General features: G+C 41.1%; 1 protein-coding gene across 3 annotated transcripts in view; it reads left to right on the plus strand.

Moving 5' to 3' along the window:
* Nucleotides 1-19,345, plus strand: part of anks1b (ankyrin repeat and sterile alpha motif domain containing 1B) — a 274,373-nt gene extending 255,028 nt beyond the window's left edge. Inside the window, exons 22-29 of one of the 3 annotated variants that reach the window (XM_085436749.1) lie at nt 759-884; nt 5,909-5,980; nt 7,645-7,731; nt 9,367-9,504; nt 9,596-9,763; nt 12,822-12,944; nt 16,631-16,722; nt 17,963-19,345. In XM_085436749.1, the coding sequence (XP_085292875.1) occupies nt 759-884; nt 5,909-5,980; nt 7,645-7,731; nt 9,367-9,504; nt 9,596-9,763; nt 12,822-12,944; nt 16,631-16,722; nt 17,963-18,011 (855 nt within the window). In that variant the 3' untranslated portion in view covers nt 18,012-19,345. The remainder of the gene's footprint in view (nt 1-758; nt 885-5,908; nt 5,981-7,644; nt 7,732-9,366; nt 9,505-9,595; nt 9,764-12,821; nt 12,945-16,630; nt 16,723-17,962) is intronic. The other 2 variants (XM_085436747.1, XM_085436748.1) reach the window with 2 other exon arrangements.
* The last annotated feature ends 1,668 nt before the right edge of the window (nt 19,346-21,013 follow it).

Genomic DNA, 21,013 nt, shown 5'->3' on the forward strand with positions numbered 1-21,013 from the left:
TTACTGCAGCTCACTTCTTTCTAGACACATTTGGCCATTAAAGTGGTAAAACTACAAACTTTTTACCGACTAAATATTTTGAATCGTCTCTCTCAGAAGGGAAAAACTGTTTAATCTGGTTAAACCGGTGGCGTATAGCATAGAATTGACTCTCGCGGACGCTCTCCAAAGGTTCGTCCCTGAGCTGTTTATTCAACAGTTTTTGCATTGGAATAGAAGATCTCACCTCTGCGGTCCATCAGCCTTCCGCCAAACAAAAACAGTCAGATGTGAACAGACACATAAAAATGCAGTGTTTGGCAGAGGATGTGTGAATACCTCCTCAGGCAAAAATCATCTGGTTTCATTTATAAAAGGAGGACTAAAAAACAAAAAACAAGCAAAAAAACCCAAAACAGGCTTGTTATCCTGAGACATTCGAGAAGGATGAAGGCAAGATTTGGGCATTTTCTTTCTGTTTTGTTTTTTTTTTTTAAAAAAGCTGGATACTTTACTGGGTGAAAAAGCAGCGAGCGGCTCAGCTGAAGCATGCGAACATGCAGGAGCCGAGCATAATTCATCCAAGTTTAATTTCCTTTTGGATGCTGTCCAAAGCATGTCCCCTTGATGGCGTGTCCACATGCAGTCATGAAAGCTGTTGTATTACAAACTTACACACTTTTATCAGGTCAACACGGGATATGCAGCACAGACCGCAATGTCATGCCCTCATCTTTTACTCCTGTGTAATCCCAACATGCAATTGCTTGTGTTTTCAGGCAGGCGAGTGGTGTGAGCCAATCACGTTGCGTCCGCCAAACGAGGCCACCTCATCCACTCCGGTGCAGTACTGGCAGCATCACCCCGAGAAGCTCATCTTTCAGTCCTGCGACTACGAAGCCTATGTGAGTCATACACTGTTGTTGAGCATTCTTAAATTTTCCCTTTTTATTGATCATTTGGTTTATAATGTAGCAGTAAAATCCCTGAATCCAAGCACTATAAATAACTATATATTTTCCTACCATTTGAAAAACTAGTCATAATCTTTGCTGATTGATTCGTGGCTTAACTGACTAAATGTTTCGGTTCTATTTGAATGCTGTCAATTCCTACTGCATATAACATTATTAAAGATCAGTGACCCTCAGCTTCACCTCTCAGTCAATACCGCACTAGGTTATTCTCAGTACTTTGGTAAATTTAGACCTTTGCCAGTTACATAAAGGATGTTACATATCCACGTTACCACAGATACAGCCTCGCACCTCTCACGGGTTACATACTGAGCTTCCAGGCTGAAGCGATTACTTACTTGGTAACCAGAAACCAATTTGCCATTTGCTTTCAGAAACACTGACAGGCAATATAAATGGATCTCTTAGACTGGATGGTTTGATGGCAGTGAGATGAAGACAGAGTAGTTATGAGCTTGGTTATTATGTAACAGAGGGGAAAAAAAGAAGCTGGGAAATTAAATTGATGTCTAATTTGGAAAAAAATGAGATAGAGGCTGTGAAAAAGAGGTGCAAGAAGTTTCCCAAGAGTGTGTCATCCCTCTGTTAGAAACCCACCCTTCTTATTTTTTACACCTTAGAAGATTGATAGCAGAAGCTTGGACCATTAGGCTTCCAACAGTTGTATAACTACACAAGCAATGTGTTTGGGAAAATGGGAGGAATCGACGACGGGTGGGCCACCGGGGAAAAGTGGTGGCGGTGCTTTCATGGAGCCATTTATGACAAGATCTCTAATGCTATCTGTCCCAGGACAACAGGCTCCAGAAAGCTCAGAGAGTGAGATAAATGAGGGAGAGCCTCAACAGAGCGCCAGGCAAGAGCGCTCAGTGTGAATACTGGCAAGGTGACGGAAGCTGGAGAGTGAATAAGAATAAATTAGATGGATAAGACACTGAAGGGGACCGCATTGTATTTGTTTTAATAAAAAAAGAGGAATTGCTAAAAAAAGAAGAAGAAGAAAGCAACCAGGGCAGAACAATAGATGCGATGCATCAACGGTGTTCTCATTTTCAGCTCAGACTGCAAACAAACAAAATTCTCTCTACTTTCAGCGGCTCCTCGCATAACATTGCAACTTTATTATGTCAGCTTTACAACTAGATTTTGAAATTATTATCTGAAGTTATTAGAGATCCACTTCCCGCAAAACCCTGCAGACATTTTGACATTATTACCAAACATGCAACATCATTAACAGCCAATATTATCTCAGCACAGACTGCCTACTCTTTCTTATTAATGAAAAAAAAAACGTTGAAGATAGGAAAATACAAAATATCTTTGAGTAATACTCAGGGCTCAGACACGAATATTTTGTGATGTCGCTCTTTCATATGGGTCAAGCTGGTGAGCTAAACCTGCTCATGTTGCTTTGTATTTAGTAGGAAAATGGGAAGCAGTGATTTACTGAAACATTTGGAAACACAAATGGGAACTCAGTATATAAGGCAAATAAAGTCTGTACAATTCTAACAACCTTCAAAGTCAATATTTGGTGTGACCACCTTTATGCTTCACAGCTTTCTTGTATGTCTATAATAGTCTCCAGGAAAAGTTCTCCAGGCTTGTTGAAGGACATTCAAAGCTTCTCTTGGAATGTTTGGCTGTAAACACTCACTGGTTTGGCTCGATCGTGACACATCCCTCCATAAGACCTGTTGCCAGTGATTTTCAGTTCAGTTCTTGTGTCATTTGGGATACCTCAGCCCTTACTCCTCGTTTCTCATTTCTTAAGAACTTGACTTTCAGGTACTATTCATCTGAGTTTTTAGGCGTGACACTTCTTCTTTTGTCCTCTACTTGATTAGTTTTCTCAAATTCTTAAGAGCACGATGGCACTGTGTTGAGATACAAGTTTTCTGCTTGTAGCTCTTTGAAAATCACCTTGTTGGTGCAAAATACTTTTTCTTTTCTTTCAAACAGTGTTTGAAAAATCCTTGACATTTACACAGATTCAGTTAAAAAAAGAAGAACAAATAATTTGTTTGTGACAGGCTTCTATCAACGAAAGATAAAGACAGGAAATAATCCATTTTAAATGCTAAGTTGTCTGTTATGTGTAGACAGCACTGACTCATTCCTTGCATTGGGTGCGTATTTTGTGCTTGAATCATTCAAAGGTCAGTATTAAGTGGATTAATTGGAGATTAATTATATGAATTAGAGGAGTGGGACTATGCCTCTGAACACTTCCAGTTCTTATCTATATATGACATCCTCAGTTCTACAAGCAGTTTGTTCTCATTTTCAATCCCTTCACTTCTTCACTTCCCATTAGTACATGGGGATCTGCCAGGCCCAAAAGTCGCTGCTGGTCCCCTCCGAGGCCTTCCCCAAACCGCAGCTCAGTTCATGTTTAAGCCATTCGACTTTATCCACCAAAAAACGCTGTCAAACCTCTAAAATGAGGATGTGGGCCCCTCTAATGAAACATTCCTCTGAAAATGGTCAGGGGTTAGCGCTGGACTGTGAAATCCAACAAATGCGCAAAGAAAAGCTTTGATAGACGATTAGAAAAGCTGGAGAACTCTGTTCCTCAAGACCACTTTAAAAGAAATTGCAAGAAGAATCTGGCTCCTTGGAAGCAAAATATAAAGAAATAGGGGGGTGGCTCAAGATTGTTGGACAGTACTGTCATTCAGAGTTTTCTCGACCTTTTCCTCCAACACCAACATGAAGTTTACATTTGTTGGTGACAATCCCAGCAGGCTTAGAGGTCCACTGTCCACTTAGCATGTAATGAAAACTATCAACCTATGCAGAATAACAATATATTAACATATGCTAAACATTAAAAATGTCCTTCTGTTCATCGTTGCATGCGGATGTTACAGTTACCCAGATACAGACTTACAAAGCTAGTAGCATGGCTGTAGAGTCTTAGCCTTGTTATGATGCCTTGAATTTTATTTGAAACTAATAAAAACCAAAAATTACTGCCAGCGACATGGTATAGGAGACAGCAGCTGATCTTGTGTGCAACTATAATGCAATTTCTCAGATAACTGCCAGCAAGCCAGCCATAACAGCGATTTAACGTTGTTAGCTTGAGTCAAGACGAAGTATTAACATGCCCAGACGACCTCTTTCTGATCTGCCAAGGACTAGACTATGAAAATATGACTGAGTCAGTGTCTGTGCTGCGAAAAAGCAACTCATCATGCAAAGCAATTGGCCCAGAATGATGTTTCGTGACTTTAAGCAAATATATTGTCCATCAGATTCAAGACAAATCGCGTGTGGTCCTTGACTTTCGAGTCATTTATTGTTGAGATAAATGAAGCTGTAAATATTTCTCTCCTAATTCACTAAAAGCCTGCTTAAGGTCCCACTTTGGGGAATAAATCCCCGTCAAGAAGCTGGTCAGTCATTGTGAGGCAGTGAATGTCACGCCCATTAAGTGCTCTAATGCCAACATAAACATTGTCCCTGTAAAACACCGTCACCATTAGTAGCTTCTTTATTAAATCTGATACTACGTGTGCAAAATTACTAACTGCATCCAGACAGAAGGATCTACCAGACAGCAATGTTAATGTACCTCAGGGAGCCACTCAAGGTTGATGTAATCACTGCTGTGTGCCTTTAATGAAACCCCATATGAGCCATGTAGGAAGCCATCCACTCAGTGCCTTCTGTATTGTTTATGCTGTTTACATCCAGGCTGAGCTGGTTGACAGTCAAGACCTGGCCAGCTGCTAAACTAGACACACATAGCAATGGTTAGAGGTAGAGATGCACAGATTCCAATTTCTTTGGTCGATACCGATTTCTGCCAATTCGCTTGAGCCCCTCGTGACCCTAATTTTGCTTATCCTGAGAATGCATGAATGGGATGGGATTTTTGTTCTAAGAACTAAAACTAAGTCAACTTATCTTTAGTGGAAAATATAATTTTTATAATGTTCCCCCAAACTGCAATAGGTTCCAGATCTAATCTCATTTGCAAAACTGAAAATGAAGTGCTCTGCTACTGGAAAAGGGTAGAACTAGCTTTTTATCAGCAAAAAAAAAAAAAAAAAAAAGGATCTGCAGATAAACTGTATATGCAAGCTTGACTAGCCACTGGGACCTCAGACACTGGTTTTATTACTGTCCTCTTGGGAAGCCATATCTTGGCATTTTAAAACTAGATACAACAGCTGAGGGGTGGACTTGACTGAGCTATGTAGAGACATTGCACACTTCTCACAAGAAAAGTTTAAAAGAAATCTACATGATGTTAATTAAATAAAACTTTGATTATTTGATTATGACTAAGCTGATTGGGAAAGCCTTTACTGAGGTCATGGATCAGGAGAGACACCAGTTGCCCCAGGCTAGCTATCATTAAGAATGCAGGTTTAAGGAACTATGTATCAGTTTCGATTTTCAGACCCAGATGCTCTGTCTTTGATATACAGTCTACAAATACATTGATGAAGCAGGTGTCTTAACTTACGATGTGATTAGAGAGGGCTGCTGTTGGAGGTTGTGGTATCCTCTTCAGCAGAGATCAGTGTAGCGTTCAGCTACGGCACTGCTTGCTGATCATTTGGCAGGTTGGCTCAAGCCATTTTATCATAATCAAGCCATAGAGCAGGGTCACCGCTGCAAGCAGCTGAGGCAGTAAAACAGCTGTCACCAGTCCCGACCTACACAGGAGCAGTAATGGTAGAAACAGCAATGTCCTACTGAGCAGCACTGATGGCAGCAGGATGGTCTGTTCATTCTTTGAGAGGATGGCTCTGACTAATTCATCAGTCACCATCAGAACGGCGAAGAAATTTGACAGCAGATGACTCTTCCTGCTGCTAGACTTCGTCTCTATCATTTCCGTTTGAGTTATTGGAAATTTAAAAGCAGTCACAAAGTTGATGCAAAAGTTCACGTATTTACCTAGCATCGTGTTGTTTGTGTGTTTCCAACAGTACTTGGGCTCAATGTTGGTGAAGGAGCTGAGGGGGACGGAGTCCACACAAGATGCCTGCGCCAAGATGAGGGTAAAGCTCAATCTAACTTTATTTCTGGTACTGGAACCTCAAGTCAACATCTGGATAATTTTGATTTATTAAAACTCACTCGACCAAATTTAGCCTTGATAGCTAGGGATCGGCCTGCCAGGGCCTCTGCTCCTGGCTGCCGCCCGACGCACATTGCACCTAACCCCTGACCCCTACTGCGCCTCCTGTGGGTGGTGGGCCTACAATAACATGGGCCCATGTCCCTTTTTTGGGCTGTGCCCTACCGGGCCCCATAGACTAAGGCCCCAAACTAACTAAGTCAAATTTAAGTAAAATTATTACCAAGCTATGCTTACTAGCTTATACTATAGCAGCTAGCATGAGAGCAGGCTTACTAAACCTTTAAATCTGGGACACAGTCTGAATGCCCTCACGCTCTCACTTGAACTTAAACTTAAAATATCATAGCGGTGGATTAAGTGTGTTGAGGGATTTATTTTTAATATCCTTGCCTGGGTTGCTTGATACCTCACAATCCCCCTTTTACCTCTAATCACCTTATCTCTTCCTCACGCCTTGTGTCATTCTGCTGCTCCCTCTTTTTTTCATTCCTCCTTTCCTTTGTTTCTTACTGACAAAGAGAAAGAGGAATGTGCCCTACTATCCATGTCTTTTCATCCTGCTCATTCTTTCCATATTTTACTCTTAACGCTGACTCTCTCACTCCTCCGGCCCCCGGCTGCTGCGGTGTAAAGAAGAAATTTAATATTCGTATGCAAAGCTCTCGGTTCCTCTTCTCTCTTTTCTTACTTTCTATATTTACAGTATGCCACCATCATCAGAGGGAAATTTTTCTTCTGCTTCTCATTTTCCTCAGTTTTACCAACCTTTTCCTGCACACTGTGGTTGTAATTAGGTGCAAAGAGATGCACGTCATATTAACCCCAGCTTTTGTAACATCGCTAACGTACCACTCTTTCATCCTTCCCTCCACGGTTGAGGTAGTTTTGGATGTTTAAGATCCAACTTCACTTCTCGGCTCGGATTTACTGCCAGCGAACTGCCTTTGTCAGTTTTTCAACACTACCTGATAGTGACAGGGTCGAACTGTAGCAGCAACATGCTGCAGGAAGGGAGCAAAGAACAGAACAAAGACAAACAGATATGGGATAGCAGCTCGCGTGTTCGACAAGGGAGGAGAAAGAAAGGACGGGCTGTGATAGGAATATGGATGCTGAGGAGGAGGAGATGACAAGCGATGAAGAACACAAAGTTGTTCAGAGAAGGAAGCTTTGAATATATTAAACCTTTTGTCAGGTAGAATGACAGCTGGGAGGGTAACGCTGACATCGCTGTAAATCACACAATTCTTCACAGCACCTCTCGGCATAATGAGTTCAGTATAGGTATGTAATTACAAGGAGTGAGGAGAGATATACTGTCAGAGCCCGATATGACCTAAAAGTTAATAGACTTATTGAATTGAATCGCTGCAGTGACTTGAGTGTAGAAAGGTAGTTTCTTATTTTATTTTTCATAACCTTTGAGAATGGTGCGACTAAAGTTTGGCAATCAAAGCAGAACAGAAATCCTCATTAAATACGCCAAGTTAAATTGTCAAGTTTACTTTCACGAGCTGCCTCCAAAGTCACTGCTGTTTTTTTTCCTCTTTTTTTGTCTCTACCTTCTCATTTTTGCACAAGAAGTCGACAGAACAGATGAAGAAAGTGCCGACCATCGTGCTGTCCGTGTCCTACAAAGGAGTGAAGTTCATCGACGCCACAAATAAGGTACAGCAATGCGCACGGCTCGCTTCCTGTGAGGCCCGGTGTAAATGACACACCGAGTGTAAAGCCCGCACAGCATTGCAGTGCTCGTGTCTGCTCTGTGCTGCTGCAGCCTCGCTGATTTACAACGGTATGTACACAGAGCACAAACAAGCAATAATCAGGATGAAAAGGGATGAGCTGAAAGTCTAGAACAGAATGGAAATATTTGAGTTTCATGTGCACATATATAAGAAAAGAATCGGGTACATATTCGGATTCTTGTTTGAATTGCACTAAAACAGAGTATGCTCAAGTAGGTCATCCACACTGAAATATACAGAGACAGTTTTAGATATTAAAGTTACCCAACAGTGATGAGAAGGAGACCAGCTGGTGATTCTTACCAGAAAATTAATTAATTAAAAAAAAAAAAATCCCAAGTAAATCTGTATTTGGCAATTCAATTCTCCAATTAGTCACACAGACATGCTTGTGCCTTCTCTCGGTCCTGCGTTGTTATAGAACACAGAAGGAGATGAAATGTGCAGCAGCTCCCTCTACAACGGCACGCCACAACTCATTTTGCGTTAGGCTAGTGTAGGGTTTCCTCCACGCCCTGGAAACTAAAATGGGCTGCGTGAAGACGTCCGCTGCTACGTATATCTGCGATTGTCTCCAACACAATATAAAGATAATTAAATGTGCAATTATTTGTGGAGGGAAATTACACAGACTTTGGAAAAATGATTATGCGTCTTCCTGTTGACACCATTATAGCGCTTAATGTATAAAAAGCATCCTCAAAACATCTTTTAAAATGTAATAATAAAACTATCTGTGCAGCCGTTCTCGTGGCTTTTCACTAATGTACTAAACCGCGAACGACAGATGGAAAGAAACAGTATTAAGTACAAAATCCATTAGGAAGATCAAATATAGTAAGTCATTATTAGTCCTCTGTGGTTACCTGCTGTGTGGGTTCACCCAAAACAACAACTACAAGGAGAGGATTCCTCTCTTAGCTTAAACCAAGTAATCAATATGCCTATTTATATATAATCAGTGCAGAGAGACAGCTCTGTCCTGTATGACTAACCTGGCATTTCACTGGTTGAATGTTATGCAACTTCTTTTTGATTTCTCTCAGGTGGAATCATCTGCATTGCACCGTTTTTTTTAATCTCTACAATATGTTGTTTTAATGTTTTCATTTTCATGCCCTTAAAAAAAATCCACTTCTTCTAGATCAAAGTTTAATGCATTTTCAGCATATTTTCTTATAATAGCTCAAAGCAACTTCTAACTTAAATGTAATGTTTACTGATGTTGGCCCCCGCTAAAACTTCTCTTTGGGCTTTGATGTTTTTTTAATTCACAGCGCTGAGATGTGCTTTAATTAACGCAACACAAAGTCTGAGCGTTCTCCAGTGACATTACCAGAGGACAAATTCCAACTTAGTGACTCCAGAAACGTCTCAAACTGAAAAGTGTGCTACAGTGATTATGAGTTTGAGATGAATAATAAATCAGATTTGTTTTTCTGTGAAGTGGCTCAATGGAGATAATCTACGATCTCTCTGTGCGCTTCTTTATCGTTCTGCTTCTGTGTTTTCTCTTTTTGTTTCCTCCTCTCCGTCTTTCGCTCTCTCTCTGTAGAACATCATAGCGGAGCATGAGATTCGTAACATCTCGTGTGCAGCTCAGGATCCAGAGGATCTGTCCACATTTGCCTACATCACCAAAGACCTCAAGTCCAGTCACCACTACTGCCATGTCTTCACTGCTTTTGATGTGGTCAGTATTGACACTCTGCTGTGCTCACAGGTGAACATCAAACTCACTGTCCAAGATCACATTAACCTATTTGATTTTGCCTTTATATCAGAACCTGGCCTACGAGATCATCCTGACGCTTGGACAGGCCTTCGAGGTGGCCTACCAGCTAGCCCTACAGGCTAGGAAGAGTGGCCACGGATCATCCACACTGCCCGAAAGCTTCGACAGCAAACCCAGCAAACCTGTCCCTAAGCCACGCATCAACATCCGCAAGTCTGTAAGTAACGCAGCTGCACAGCTGCACTACTGTTCAAAGAAAAAATCCATCCCTGTCAAGTTCCACAATAGTGAGGCCACATGTTCCAGATGGTCTGGATTGGATTGCTTTGGTCTAAAGTGAAAAAGCTTCAAATTTTTTGAATTTCATTCCAATAAAGCACTCCTATTTTCACTGGACTCTGTCCATAATACCCTACCAGTATCATCCTCACTCATTTACATTATTTCTAAACATCTGAGATTGGTTTTCTAGCTCTATCTGCTCATGTTCTTTGCTTGCGTGCGCCTTGGCCCAGCGGACTAAGCGGCAGAGGTGTAGGTGGATATTTGATCTGTTAAGCGTTCACTCAGTCTTACTGTCCCTGCAGTCTCTTACACACTTGGCTGATTGATGATGCGTGTTTGCATAAAGCTCCAGGGAGGCTTGCCCGCTCTCTCTCCGGGTGTGTGTGTGTGTGTGTGTGGGGGGGGGGGTTCTGTGTAAAAGAAGATAAAGAATTCTCATGTGGAGGACTGCATTATAGGGAAGAGCTTTTCGCTCATGTGCAGTAATCTGCTTAAGGTAGGGCTGGGTATTATAAGAAATAAATACAAATGCTGATATACAAATGCTTTGATGGTTTAAATGATAAGCTGAGGAGCTTCACTTAAGCTGCATCAGTGCATACAGAGCAAAAGAGGAAAAAACCTAGTCTTCTCTCAAACCTGCAGGAAAGCACTTGAATGTAACCGTAATGGATTTAGAGAACGATGATGGTTAAGCAGAGCAAAGTGCTCCATTTTTGCCCTTATTTCTGCTCGCAGATATCATTCAGAACTGTGAACTTGTTCCGTTTCCTCCTTTAGCCTGACATTCCCTGAAGTGTAATAGATATCCTCGTTGGTGGCTGTATAGTAGCTTGACAATGGCTTTACTCCAGCTTGTAGCATCGATGGGCTAAAAGATAGCCCTTCAATAGTGCTTATTGAACAGATCGTTCTGCAAACGAAAACTGTTTCATGTCTTGTGTCAACTCGATAATCGGGATGAGTCCAACGTCTGAGCCCAGGCAAAAGCTACAATGACGGATGGTCATATTAAAAGTGTCCAAGGTTTCAAATATTACAGTTATAGTGTTCCAAAAGCTCAGGCTGCAGATGCACCAATGGCTCAATTTCAGAGTGTTTTTCTGTTCTTGGATGTACTCTTGTACTCTTATATGACACCAAAGCGAGGATATTATCTCATGCACCCACCCACTGGTCAAACCTCCCGTTTGCAAACGGCAAAGAGAAGAAATTTTAAAGGGATTGTGGCTTTAAAAAGGAGAGGAAGTAAAATGGCCTGTTTTAGGCAGGTGGTGAACTAAGAGTCTGCAGCAGTTACTTTGGACACATTCATTCAAAGCCTCTCGAGTTGAGTCCAAGGCTTAAAATCTGAAGCTGAAATGAGCTTAATAGGTCTCAGACAAGTCAAAATTTATCAGTCATGCTTCTAGTGGACTCTATATGCCCCTAACAGTTATGCAACTTATATTGATACATATAAATTATGGTAATCAATACCCAGCCCTCGCTGTTTAACAGCTTCTTTCCCAAATGGTATCATAAAAGCATGTGTCATGCCTCCATCAAATACGGCGTCACAAAGTCTATCAATAAACCTGCAGCCCTTCCATAAACCCCACAACAGACAATTAAAATAGTCACCCTAACCCACTCTGCACTCACTACCCTCCTCCACTGACAAACACCAGCTCAGGCTCAGCAGCACACATGTGAGTCCAAAAGGCCTGGTACAGAGTTATAGTTGCTGCTGTAACGGTGTGCTTGGACCAAATTTACATACTGTGAGTCATGAAAAAAAAAGGTGATTGAGTGGAACAGCAGTTTCATAGGACTGCTCTCGCTTTCTAAAGTTAGTGTGAGATGTGAGATGGTGAGGAAAGATGGGAAAGGAGAGTGCCTACAGAGATGATGGATGATGGCATGTGTACACACAATCTGCTTAGTCGGCAACCATTACATTAACCATTAATTGTCTTTTTTCCTGCCTGCTTCATGTATATGTATGTGTGTGTGATGTAGTTAATGGCTTGTGGTGTGCAGCAGGGCAAAGATACTGCAGGATTCATTTAATATTCCTGCCACCCGCCAGCAATGATCTCCATCCTCCAGCACCTCTAAACCCATGTCCTTTAAAATACAGTAGCTTTGTTTCTCTGTGCACCAGTAACAGTTTCTCCACAACCTCCCATTGTCATATTTCCCCTGTGAGCATATCAGCTTGCAAATCCCCCCCAACTTCCACTTAACTTACAAAGGTGAACTTTGAACTAACGAAGACTGGTATGTTACTGTAATCTGTAATGTGACACTTGTAAAGCAACAGATTTCATTTTAGATGGTCTACAATAGGCCTGGGCCGTATCAGATTATAACAGCTGTTTAGAAGTCCTTATGGAAGATGGAGACTATGAGTGTAGAAAAATGCCTCCACCTCATATACTGTATATTAAAGATGGACATAGCAGTCGTGGTTTCACTAATTGGTTAGCAAAATCGGGCTTTTAAGTGTTTTCGCTGTTGCTATATTTTTTGTTACTTAACCAGACAAATCTAACTGACAAACTGAGAGACTAGGAAGCCCTTACCCTTTAACAACCTTTAAAACAACTGGAAACCCATCATGAACCTGGGGAAAATTGTCTAAATCCATTTGAATAAACTGAGCCTGAGTGTTAGAGAGCTTTTTTTGTACAGTTGCTGTGGCATATTCATACTAGTGGGAGTGTTGTTGCCATGCAGGAGTTGCTATATAAGTGTGGCGTAACATTGCCTTCTCCAGTTTGAGTTTTGCTGTGTTGTGGTAATGCTGCTGTCCCCCGCTGTTTCCAGGGCAATGAATTTGCTGCCATGTTGTTGCCATGGTTTTTTTGCTCTTGGTTTTAGACCGCTGTTGCCTTTTTTCTGTTGCCATGTAGCTGCTCTGTCCTGGCTGTGGTTTTTGCCTTGCTGGTTTGTTGCTTTTGGAGCAGGCCGACTTTGACTTGTGTATGACCTCTGCCTCCCTGTAGGTCATCATGCCCCCCTCCAGCCGCTGGTCACTGGGCCACATTTACACCCCTCACCGGCCTCCTCTTCACCCTCCTCTTCCTCCCTCTCGACTCTTCCATCTTCCTCACAAAGCTCAGTCACAGGTCCTCCACGCTTTTCCTTCTCTTATCCTTTGTTTTCACATAATTTTTCATTTATTCAAGGAGAAGGCGCCATCTGTAAGTGCTTCCATTTTAATTCTGTTGCTTTTACTCAACTGACTCTGCATCCTTGTGTGTCCTCTTTGCTGTGTGTGTTTCTTCATTTACTACCCCATGGCTCCATATCACTTTTAGTAGCGCTGGTATTAAAAAGACAGCCAATCTTGCAGAGCCAATCCATTTCATAAGTGCTTCAGTTTTTACGTGTCTGTCTGTACCAATTCAGCCTCTGGATGGAGATGCACCGCCTCCTTCTTTGTGGTATATTTGAGATGGTAAATTAATATAAATAAAGCGCTTTGATCAATAAACAGTAGAGTTGAGTGGTTGGACGTATAAACCAGCTAACAGTAATTGGACCGAGCTGAAGGATGAGGGATTTTTTTTGGTCTTTTTTAAATTTTGTTAAATTATGCTAATTAAAGGGTCTGGCTCTTGAGAATTCGACTCAGTCAATAATTATCTCGTGAATTCCTTCCTTTCTTTTTTTGTGTTTAATAAATTCTTAGAGTTGCCAAAGATTCTCATCATTAGTGACCTTGTATGTCCTAGCTTGCCAGCTACGACAAGTGTTGTCAGCCTTTCAGTGGCACATGCTGCAGGTTGTGTGGCCTAAATACTGAATTACATAAATTTTCCCCATTTACTTGCTCTTTCATGGCTCAGTCATACTACAGTGAAAATAGGACCGCAACCTCTTTCCGATTTGGAAAAAACTGGTGGTTGCCCAAAGACTACGTTGATTTATAGTTATATAGTATATTATATATTATATTGAGTGTGTTGAACGTGCAACACACTCAAATTCTGGGCAACCAATTTCAATCACATGGTGATTGCTTGGGTCAACTGGCAGAAGGCAACCTGTCTCCACACCATCGCAGTATGACTCAGATTGACTGCAGTCACCCTCAGATAGACTAGCAGCAGTCTGCAAATAATTTCCATCTAATTTATAAATGGAGACAGATTTCCAGCATATTGTAATCACCCTGAGTCAGTCTTCACCGACAAGTGCAACTCAGCAGGAAAGCATCGCAATAGGGGACTTGATTCAACTGGTTATTTTCTGTTTATATTCCTATATAAAAGTAAGGTTTTAGACTGCCTATAGCATTTTGCAGTTACATTTCCGTTCTGCAGAAACTATATCACTATGTGGGAATGAATTTCTGAATTTCTGTTTTAAATTTATGAGGGTCTGGCAGGACTTAGAATTTTATGTGAATTTCTGTGTATATAGATGGCAACAGATTTGCGTTTTTTACTGATTTGTTACAGTTGAACAACTTGACTCCATTCAATTGGAGCAAATTGGTCTTCTTGCCAATTTATCACATGTCAAATTTACTTTGAAGATTGTTCTTTGAAGCAACTAAGGCAATAGGGCTGGAAGTTCACAATAATTGTGGTCGTCCTGCAGTCTCCAACTATGGTTTTCCCTAGTTTGATTGTAACATTAGAGGCTGTACTTCATTTAGATCAAGGCTGTGAAACATAAGTCCCGGGGGCCAGAATCGGTCTGGCAAAGACTCCAGTCTGCCTCACTGGATAGCTTTGGAAAATGATAACAAGGGACAAATTTTGGACTTTTAACTGCATTTTTCCTTTATAAAGATCCCCATGGGTCCCTCCATACTCATACACCAATGTAATTGGGTAATAAAGAATTAAATGGGAGAAAAGTTTCTGGGTTTTCAACATCTACAGAAATGTGTTATTTGTTTTTTTACAGCATAAATCTGCAGTTTACAGATTTATTCCTTCCAGTTTAAGCCTGAAGAGTGCTGACAGATTCTTTCATTTAATTTCATGTGGAAAAACTGATGTCTACTGTTGTACTTATATTACCGGTAAGATCTCTCAGGGATTGAATGTGTAGTTAAAACTTCACAAGTCATTTTCATGCGAATCATCAAATCAAACGCTGGACTCAGAGTGGCCTGCTGGAGCATTTTAAGACACTGCCTACCCTTTATAACAAATGCTTAAAAATGAGCTAAATGCTTAAACACACTTAAAACCACGTAGGTTCAGTACTTCCAGAACTAAATGCTTGCACTGAACTTTTATATTTCGAGTGCTTTCACTTCTGGCCCAACCTCACACTCGCCCAGAAACATCTTCATCTATCACACAAAGCATATGATTTTTATAAAGGGTCATTAAAGAACGACTGCCATTCCACAGTGTATGTAGTGCGCCAAGAAATTATTCAAAAGTTCAATAGACCCACACTACAAAGAGCATGTTTTACATCGGTTTGGACCACTGACTTCGGAGCCAAATCAAACATTGGACGCCCCGGTAGCATCACTTAAAGTTTCTCTTCCCACCCCTTCCTTGGGAAAAATTCATTTTGAAGGCAGACGATTCATTCAGCGTCTTCATGTGTGGTTGATGAATTTGATACTGGTGATGCTCTGGATGAGCTCTTCACTGAGCGTGATGTGTTGTGATGCCGCGAGATCGAAAGTGTGTCTGTGTTTGCCTTAATCCTATAACCCCAAAACAGGATTATATGGTCTTGCTCTGGCTGTGTGTGTGTGTGTGTGTGTGTGTGTGTGTGTGTGTGTGTAAAGAAGAGGATAGAGAACCATATTAAAATTACAGTTAGTTTCAGTACTGTTGCTGTAGCAGTGTGTTAAGAGAAGATAACAGAACCATGGCTCTGTCAGTGCACCGCAGAGTTAATCCAGTTTCCTCCAACAACACTACGACACCTTTCAAAGCTGATCTTTTTTGGCTTTATTATAAAATGTTAACACTACATGGAGATGCAGTTAATAATTTGCTCATATATGTTTGCAATTCAAGTTTACAAACACGCGTATTCCTGTACCGAGTCAACTTTACCGCCGCTGCCATCCCCCAAAACCATCTGAAAACAAACCAACAGACTGGAGGAAAGCCACCCTCGGCAATACGCCTCTTGATTGTTGCCTTGGGGTTATTTTTGAAAGCGCTCTAGATTGTTTGGTTTGTTTCTCAGCCACCACGATGGCTTTGCAGTTACAGACAGCATCTCTGTTAAAAGTCTTCGAAGCTGCAGGAAGTGGCTCAGGAGGTAGAACAAGTTGTCTGCTCAACGGAAGGTTTGTGGTTCGATCCCTGGAAGTGCCAAAGCATCCTTGGGTAAGCCAAGGCCAAAGTGCTTGTGAATGAAGAAGGTTGTATAGCATTTTAGAGTGGGACAGGACTATATAAGAACTAGTTCATTTACCATTTGTACAGCTTATAGGTGATGCACTGCCTCAGTGTGAACACAGACATGACATTTATTCATATTAAAAAAAAAAAGTGTATATTCTCAGTTCTGCTTTCTCATCTGTAATATTTTCTCCCGCCACCTCATTTCTCTGTAAGCAGCCGATCCTCCACCTCCATCTCATTCATTCTACTGTATCACTCTGATGTCACCGACTATCAGCATGAAATAATATCTGAAAATTGCACCTCAAGTGGATTTTTTTAAAACTACAACACAGACTTTTGCATTGTTTGGTTTGAAATCATTCAACACAGCGATACTATATAATAAATTGGCCGTTTGTCCTGCTTCTCCCCCTCTTGTTTTTTTTCTAACTCTGCTTCTCCCCGTCCTCCTCCTCCGACTCTCTCTGTGTCAGATGGAGCAGCCATCCATGGATCAGAAGGGCCATGCCAACGTGCCGTGGATTGTGGAGCCAGGTCAGGAGGCCAAAAGAGGAGTCAACACCAAGTACGAGACCACTATTTTCTAACATACACCCGCCTTGTCCAATCCTGTGTGTGTGTGCCTTTCAGAGGTTGCCCTGTACCGGGGCCCCGCCCCGGAGTTGGGCACGAGCGACGCACGCCGCCGCGCCACCTCACCGGCTGAAAAAATAAAAAATAAAAAAATTAAATTAAAAAAACATCTCGCCCCGCCCCCGATAGCCGAGCCTGTCCACTGCATGATGACGTTTGGCGCTGCGTTGTCTCTCTCTTCTTCCTCCTTGTCTCTTCTCTCTTTTATTTCTGCTCTCCCCCCCTCTCTTTGGCCTGGGCCACATCCTCCTGCCTGCAGGGCTGGCGCATGACCTTTGAACCCAGGGCTGTGGTGCACTTCTGTCTCCACCTGTAGGGGGAATGGTCAGCTCTGTTTTTCCACTTCATGTTTGTCGGTCAGTCAGCAGTCAACCACTCGGTTATTCTGCTTCCAGTTTCTTGTTTTTTTTGTTTCTTTTTCTTCCTGTTTATGGGTGCAACCATTTGGCTTCGTCTCTCTCCTCCTTTTCTCCTCCAACTGCCTCCATCCCTCACTTTACTATTCATTTTAGCCCTTTTGTCCAACTGCCCCTGATAACTTGAACAAGATTTGAAACCAGAGCACTGCTAAGAGGCGAAACAGTGTTTTAGCTGTCTCTGAGCACCGTGTGGGAGCTGACAGTGAGGAGGGATGTTGTCCTAACTTGACAACTGGAGGGAAATTTAGACTTTTTAAACACTTTTTAATCAAAGAGGAGAGCTGAACTTTGGGAGAGGTGATGTAGCACAGTCTAACTTTGACTCAAACTGGTTCATCCAGCAGGCTACTAGAATGTATTTCAACTTTTTGATTCTTTATATCAGATTATTTTTTGGAGATAAACTTGTAAATTTCTTTGACAAACTATATTTTAAACTTGACCTGTGACACAGGAAGATCTAGGTGAACTTTTGCTTTTCTAGCACCTTTTTTCAGCACATGTTTGTGTATATGTTCAGAATTACTTTAATCACGTGGAGTTTTTTTTTTTTTTTTTTTTTTACTTTGTTTTCATTTTTTTTTCCCAGCCCATAAACCTTGTTTTATTTGGGGGAATAAATCTTGTATGTAAAAGGTTTAGCATGTGGCTTGTGAAACGCATGGTGGCCATTTTGGATTTGCTGAACAGGGGGGCCAGTGGAGAGGCGGGGTGTGAGGGCTCTCTCGATAAGTGATGTCATCTCATTTGCAGGGCAATGCCGGATGCTCATGTCTATTACTGTGGAATGCAAAGAATGTAGCCAGCCCTAAACATGGACCTTGTCACACACACAATGCAAAAAGGACTACAAAGGACCCTCTTGTTCACTTTTCAAAAGGACTACAAACATGGATGCTACTCCACAGTGTTTAAAGTTGACTACAAAATTTTAACGTCATTCATCCACGTGTTGCTAGACACGGTAAACATCGGACCAACTAATAATTAAACACACACACACACTGACAGGACTGCATCTTGACAGACGACCGTCTGCTCTGAATGTACACTTATTTGAAAGCAGCCTCAACTTTCTGCAACTCCAGCAGGATCCGTTTTATGCGCCCAACTGGGAGGCATGACCTTCGAACTTTTTGGCAGGTCAGCATCTCCATGGAGACTGTGAGTATGGTTACAGGGCATGTTTAGGTAATAGACGGCGGGCTGACTAAAGGGCATCCCCGGGCATGTGTCAGTGTTGGCATGAGTTCCACGATGTCTGGCTGGCTCTTTTGGTCCTCTTTATTTTATTTCTTTGTTGTTGTTTTTCCTTTAATGTCAGAAAATAATAAAGAGATATATGCACAAGTGTGTAAATGACTAGCTGCAACACGCTCAAGATGCAACGGGTGTCTCATAATGAATGAAGAGCCTATGTGAACAAAGCATCTAGAGTCTAAAAAAAAAAAAGTATTCTATTCGTATTGCCTGACATTTTAATGTTTAATATGAGAGTATTATATTACCATGAGGATTATGATTATACTTGTGCAATTCTTGTCTACTGTTGTCTTAATGTTACATTATTTTTCTATGATATGCTGAAATGAAAACCTTGGGCCTGAGAATGATGGCAATCCTTTAACAAAAAAAATAAATAAAATAAAATAAAATCCGAAACTAGGCGATCACACTTGTACACAGAGAGCGAATGTCGCAGGTGGCTAGCTAACTTTTAGGTCAGGTCAACTCTCCATCATTTCTCACGGGGCTCTACTCTTATCTAACAGATGTACTATTTTAAAAACGCAGTATTACTGTATTATTTGGATGAGAAATCATCCAGTTATAAAGTGTACATAGATATTTTGCCAACTCATTGTTCATACATGTAAAAGAAAAGAATAAAGGATTTGCAGCAAATGGCACTGGAAACATGGTACCAAAATAAAGGTTGGACATTTAAAAAAAAAAAAGTGGTAGATTGTAGAGACTGTATTTTGAGTGCAAACTAACATGAATTATTTGGTGTCATCACTGCTGACCAACTAATGTACATAGGCTTGGGCTTCCAGCACACTGATTTTTGTAATTTTGGCCATTATTTATATCCTTGTAAATCACATTAAATAAAATATGACTTGTACAACCATATTTATCCATGGAATGAAGTTGTTATTACATCTTTTTTTTTTTCCATTCTCAATCACTGCATAGAAGATCTAATACCAGAGTAAACATAAACATTCCTAGACACACATTATCTGACAATAGTGGCTTATTTTGGTATTGGTTACCACTGTGACTGAGAGCAAAGATGGAGATATTTGAGTAATGTTCCTCTGTTGTAGTGTCTGCAACTTTTCAACCTGAATATTTCAATGAAGCTTTAGCTGCAAATCCTACTCTGTTTGTAGTACTAACCCTTGGTGCAGCTTCTGCAGATGATAAGGATGCATCTCCAAGTATCACAAATCACGTTGCACTGATTCTCATTTGCAAAATGTACTTTTACCATCTGGGTCTTGCCCCATTTCTGCACAACAATCACCATCTCAGAACTTACTCGCACATTATAGTGTGTGTAATATTTCACATACCTCAAACTGGACCTGCTGCCCAGCTGTGATGTCAGGGACTTCAAAACTTCACCGCTTTCTACCAAGGAAATTGAGAAAGAGAGGAGAATCATTTGGCTCCTCCAGGCTTCAAAGCATTAAGAATCTCTACAAATCTTCTCTTTGTATTCATTCTTAAAGAGCTCTTCTCTTAGTCTTGCTCAACAATTTGAACACAAATTAACACTCATGGGAAAAGCTGTAGTTAATAAATCAGTACAATATTGATTGCAGAGCTCTCAGAGTTACTTTCTCCTCCACTAGCTTGTTTTTGGTTTGTAGGAAGTTCCTCACAGAATCCTGGTGGATTATTTATACCTTCAGGTGGTGAAAATCACTGAGGTCTCAGGGCAGTCGTGTAAAAGGAGTTAGTGAAAGTGAAAACAATTGTGAATCCACTGGACAGAAAGATGTTGAGACAGTAGTGAAACAGACCAGGAGTTTGTTAAAGTGTACTTTCACCGATAGTTACACTCAGCATCAAGACTGTAGTGAAAACACATACTCAAGAAAAAGAACAAAACCCACTGCTGTGCACTACAAACCTCTAATTAGGTGTATACAATTATATATAGGAATTTTTTAGTATACTAAAAACAGATTGCAGATGAGCTCAGAACTGATCAGATGAGCAACTTCCTGCTCTGACACTGAGGTCACTGCAGGGTGAGCAGTTAGCTGCCTCCTCATTAACCAAATCATCGAACTTTGCATGTAGAAAAAGCACACACACTGACACAACACGTCTGCAGTGAACCATTGCAGCTGCTGTGTATTTGCAGAGAGACTCCCTATTGTAAAGTGTTCACAATATGAAATCATAACGAGCAACAAATCTCTGCATATATAACAGAAACAATCATTTTCAAAAATGACCGCTCCCCTCTGCTTCCTAATTACATTCACTTCTCAGCTGATTAACCACATTTCATTTGCATTCTTCTGGTTTTCCAACCACTGAATGGGAGGCAGATAGATTGTGACAGGAAGGCAAAGGCCTTTGGCCATTACTGAGTTACCGTTCTGCACATCGTGTCAGAGAAATTTTGCAGTTAAAGAGAAACATGCAGTCTATTTGAGTAAGGTACGTCTCTGAAGTCACACCATGATTTTATCCGATGTCTTTCCTTTTTTGTAAATCTGACACAAAATTGAAGGTGCAAAATGAAGGAATGGAGGTGCACCACATGCTTTCAGGTGAAAA

This window comes from Copadichromis virginalis, linkage group LG17 (genome assembly GCF_057382275.1).
Source record: "Copadichromis virginalis isolate Kocher_CV1m ecotype Utaka linkage group LG17, C_Virginalis_male_GT1.1, whole genome shotgun sequence".
NCBI lineage: Eukaryota > Metazoa > Chordata > Actinopteri > Cichliformes > Cichlidae > Copadichromis > Copadichromis virginalis.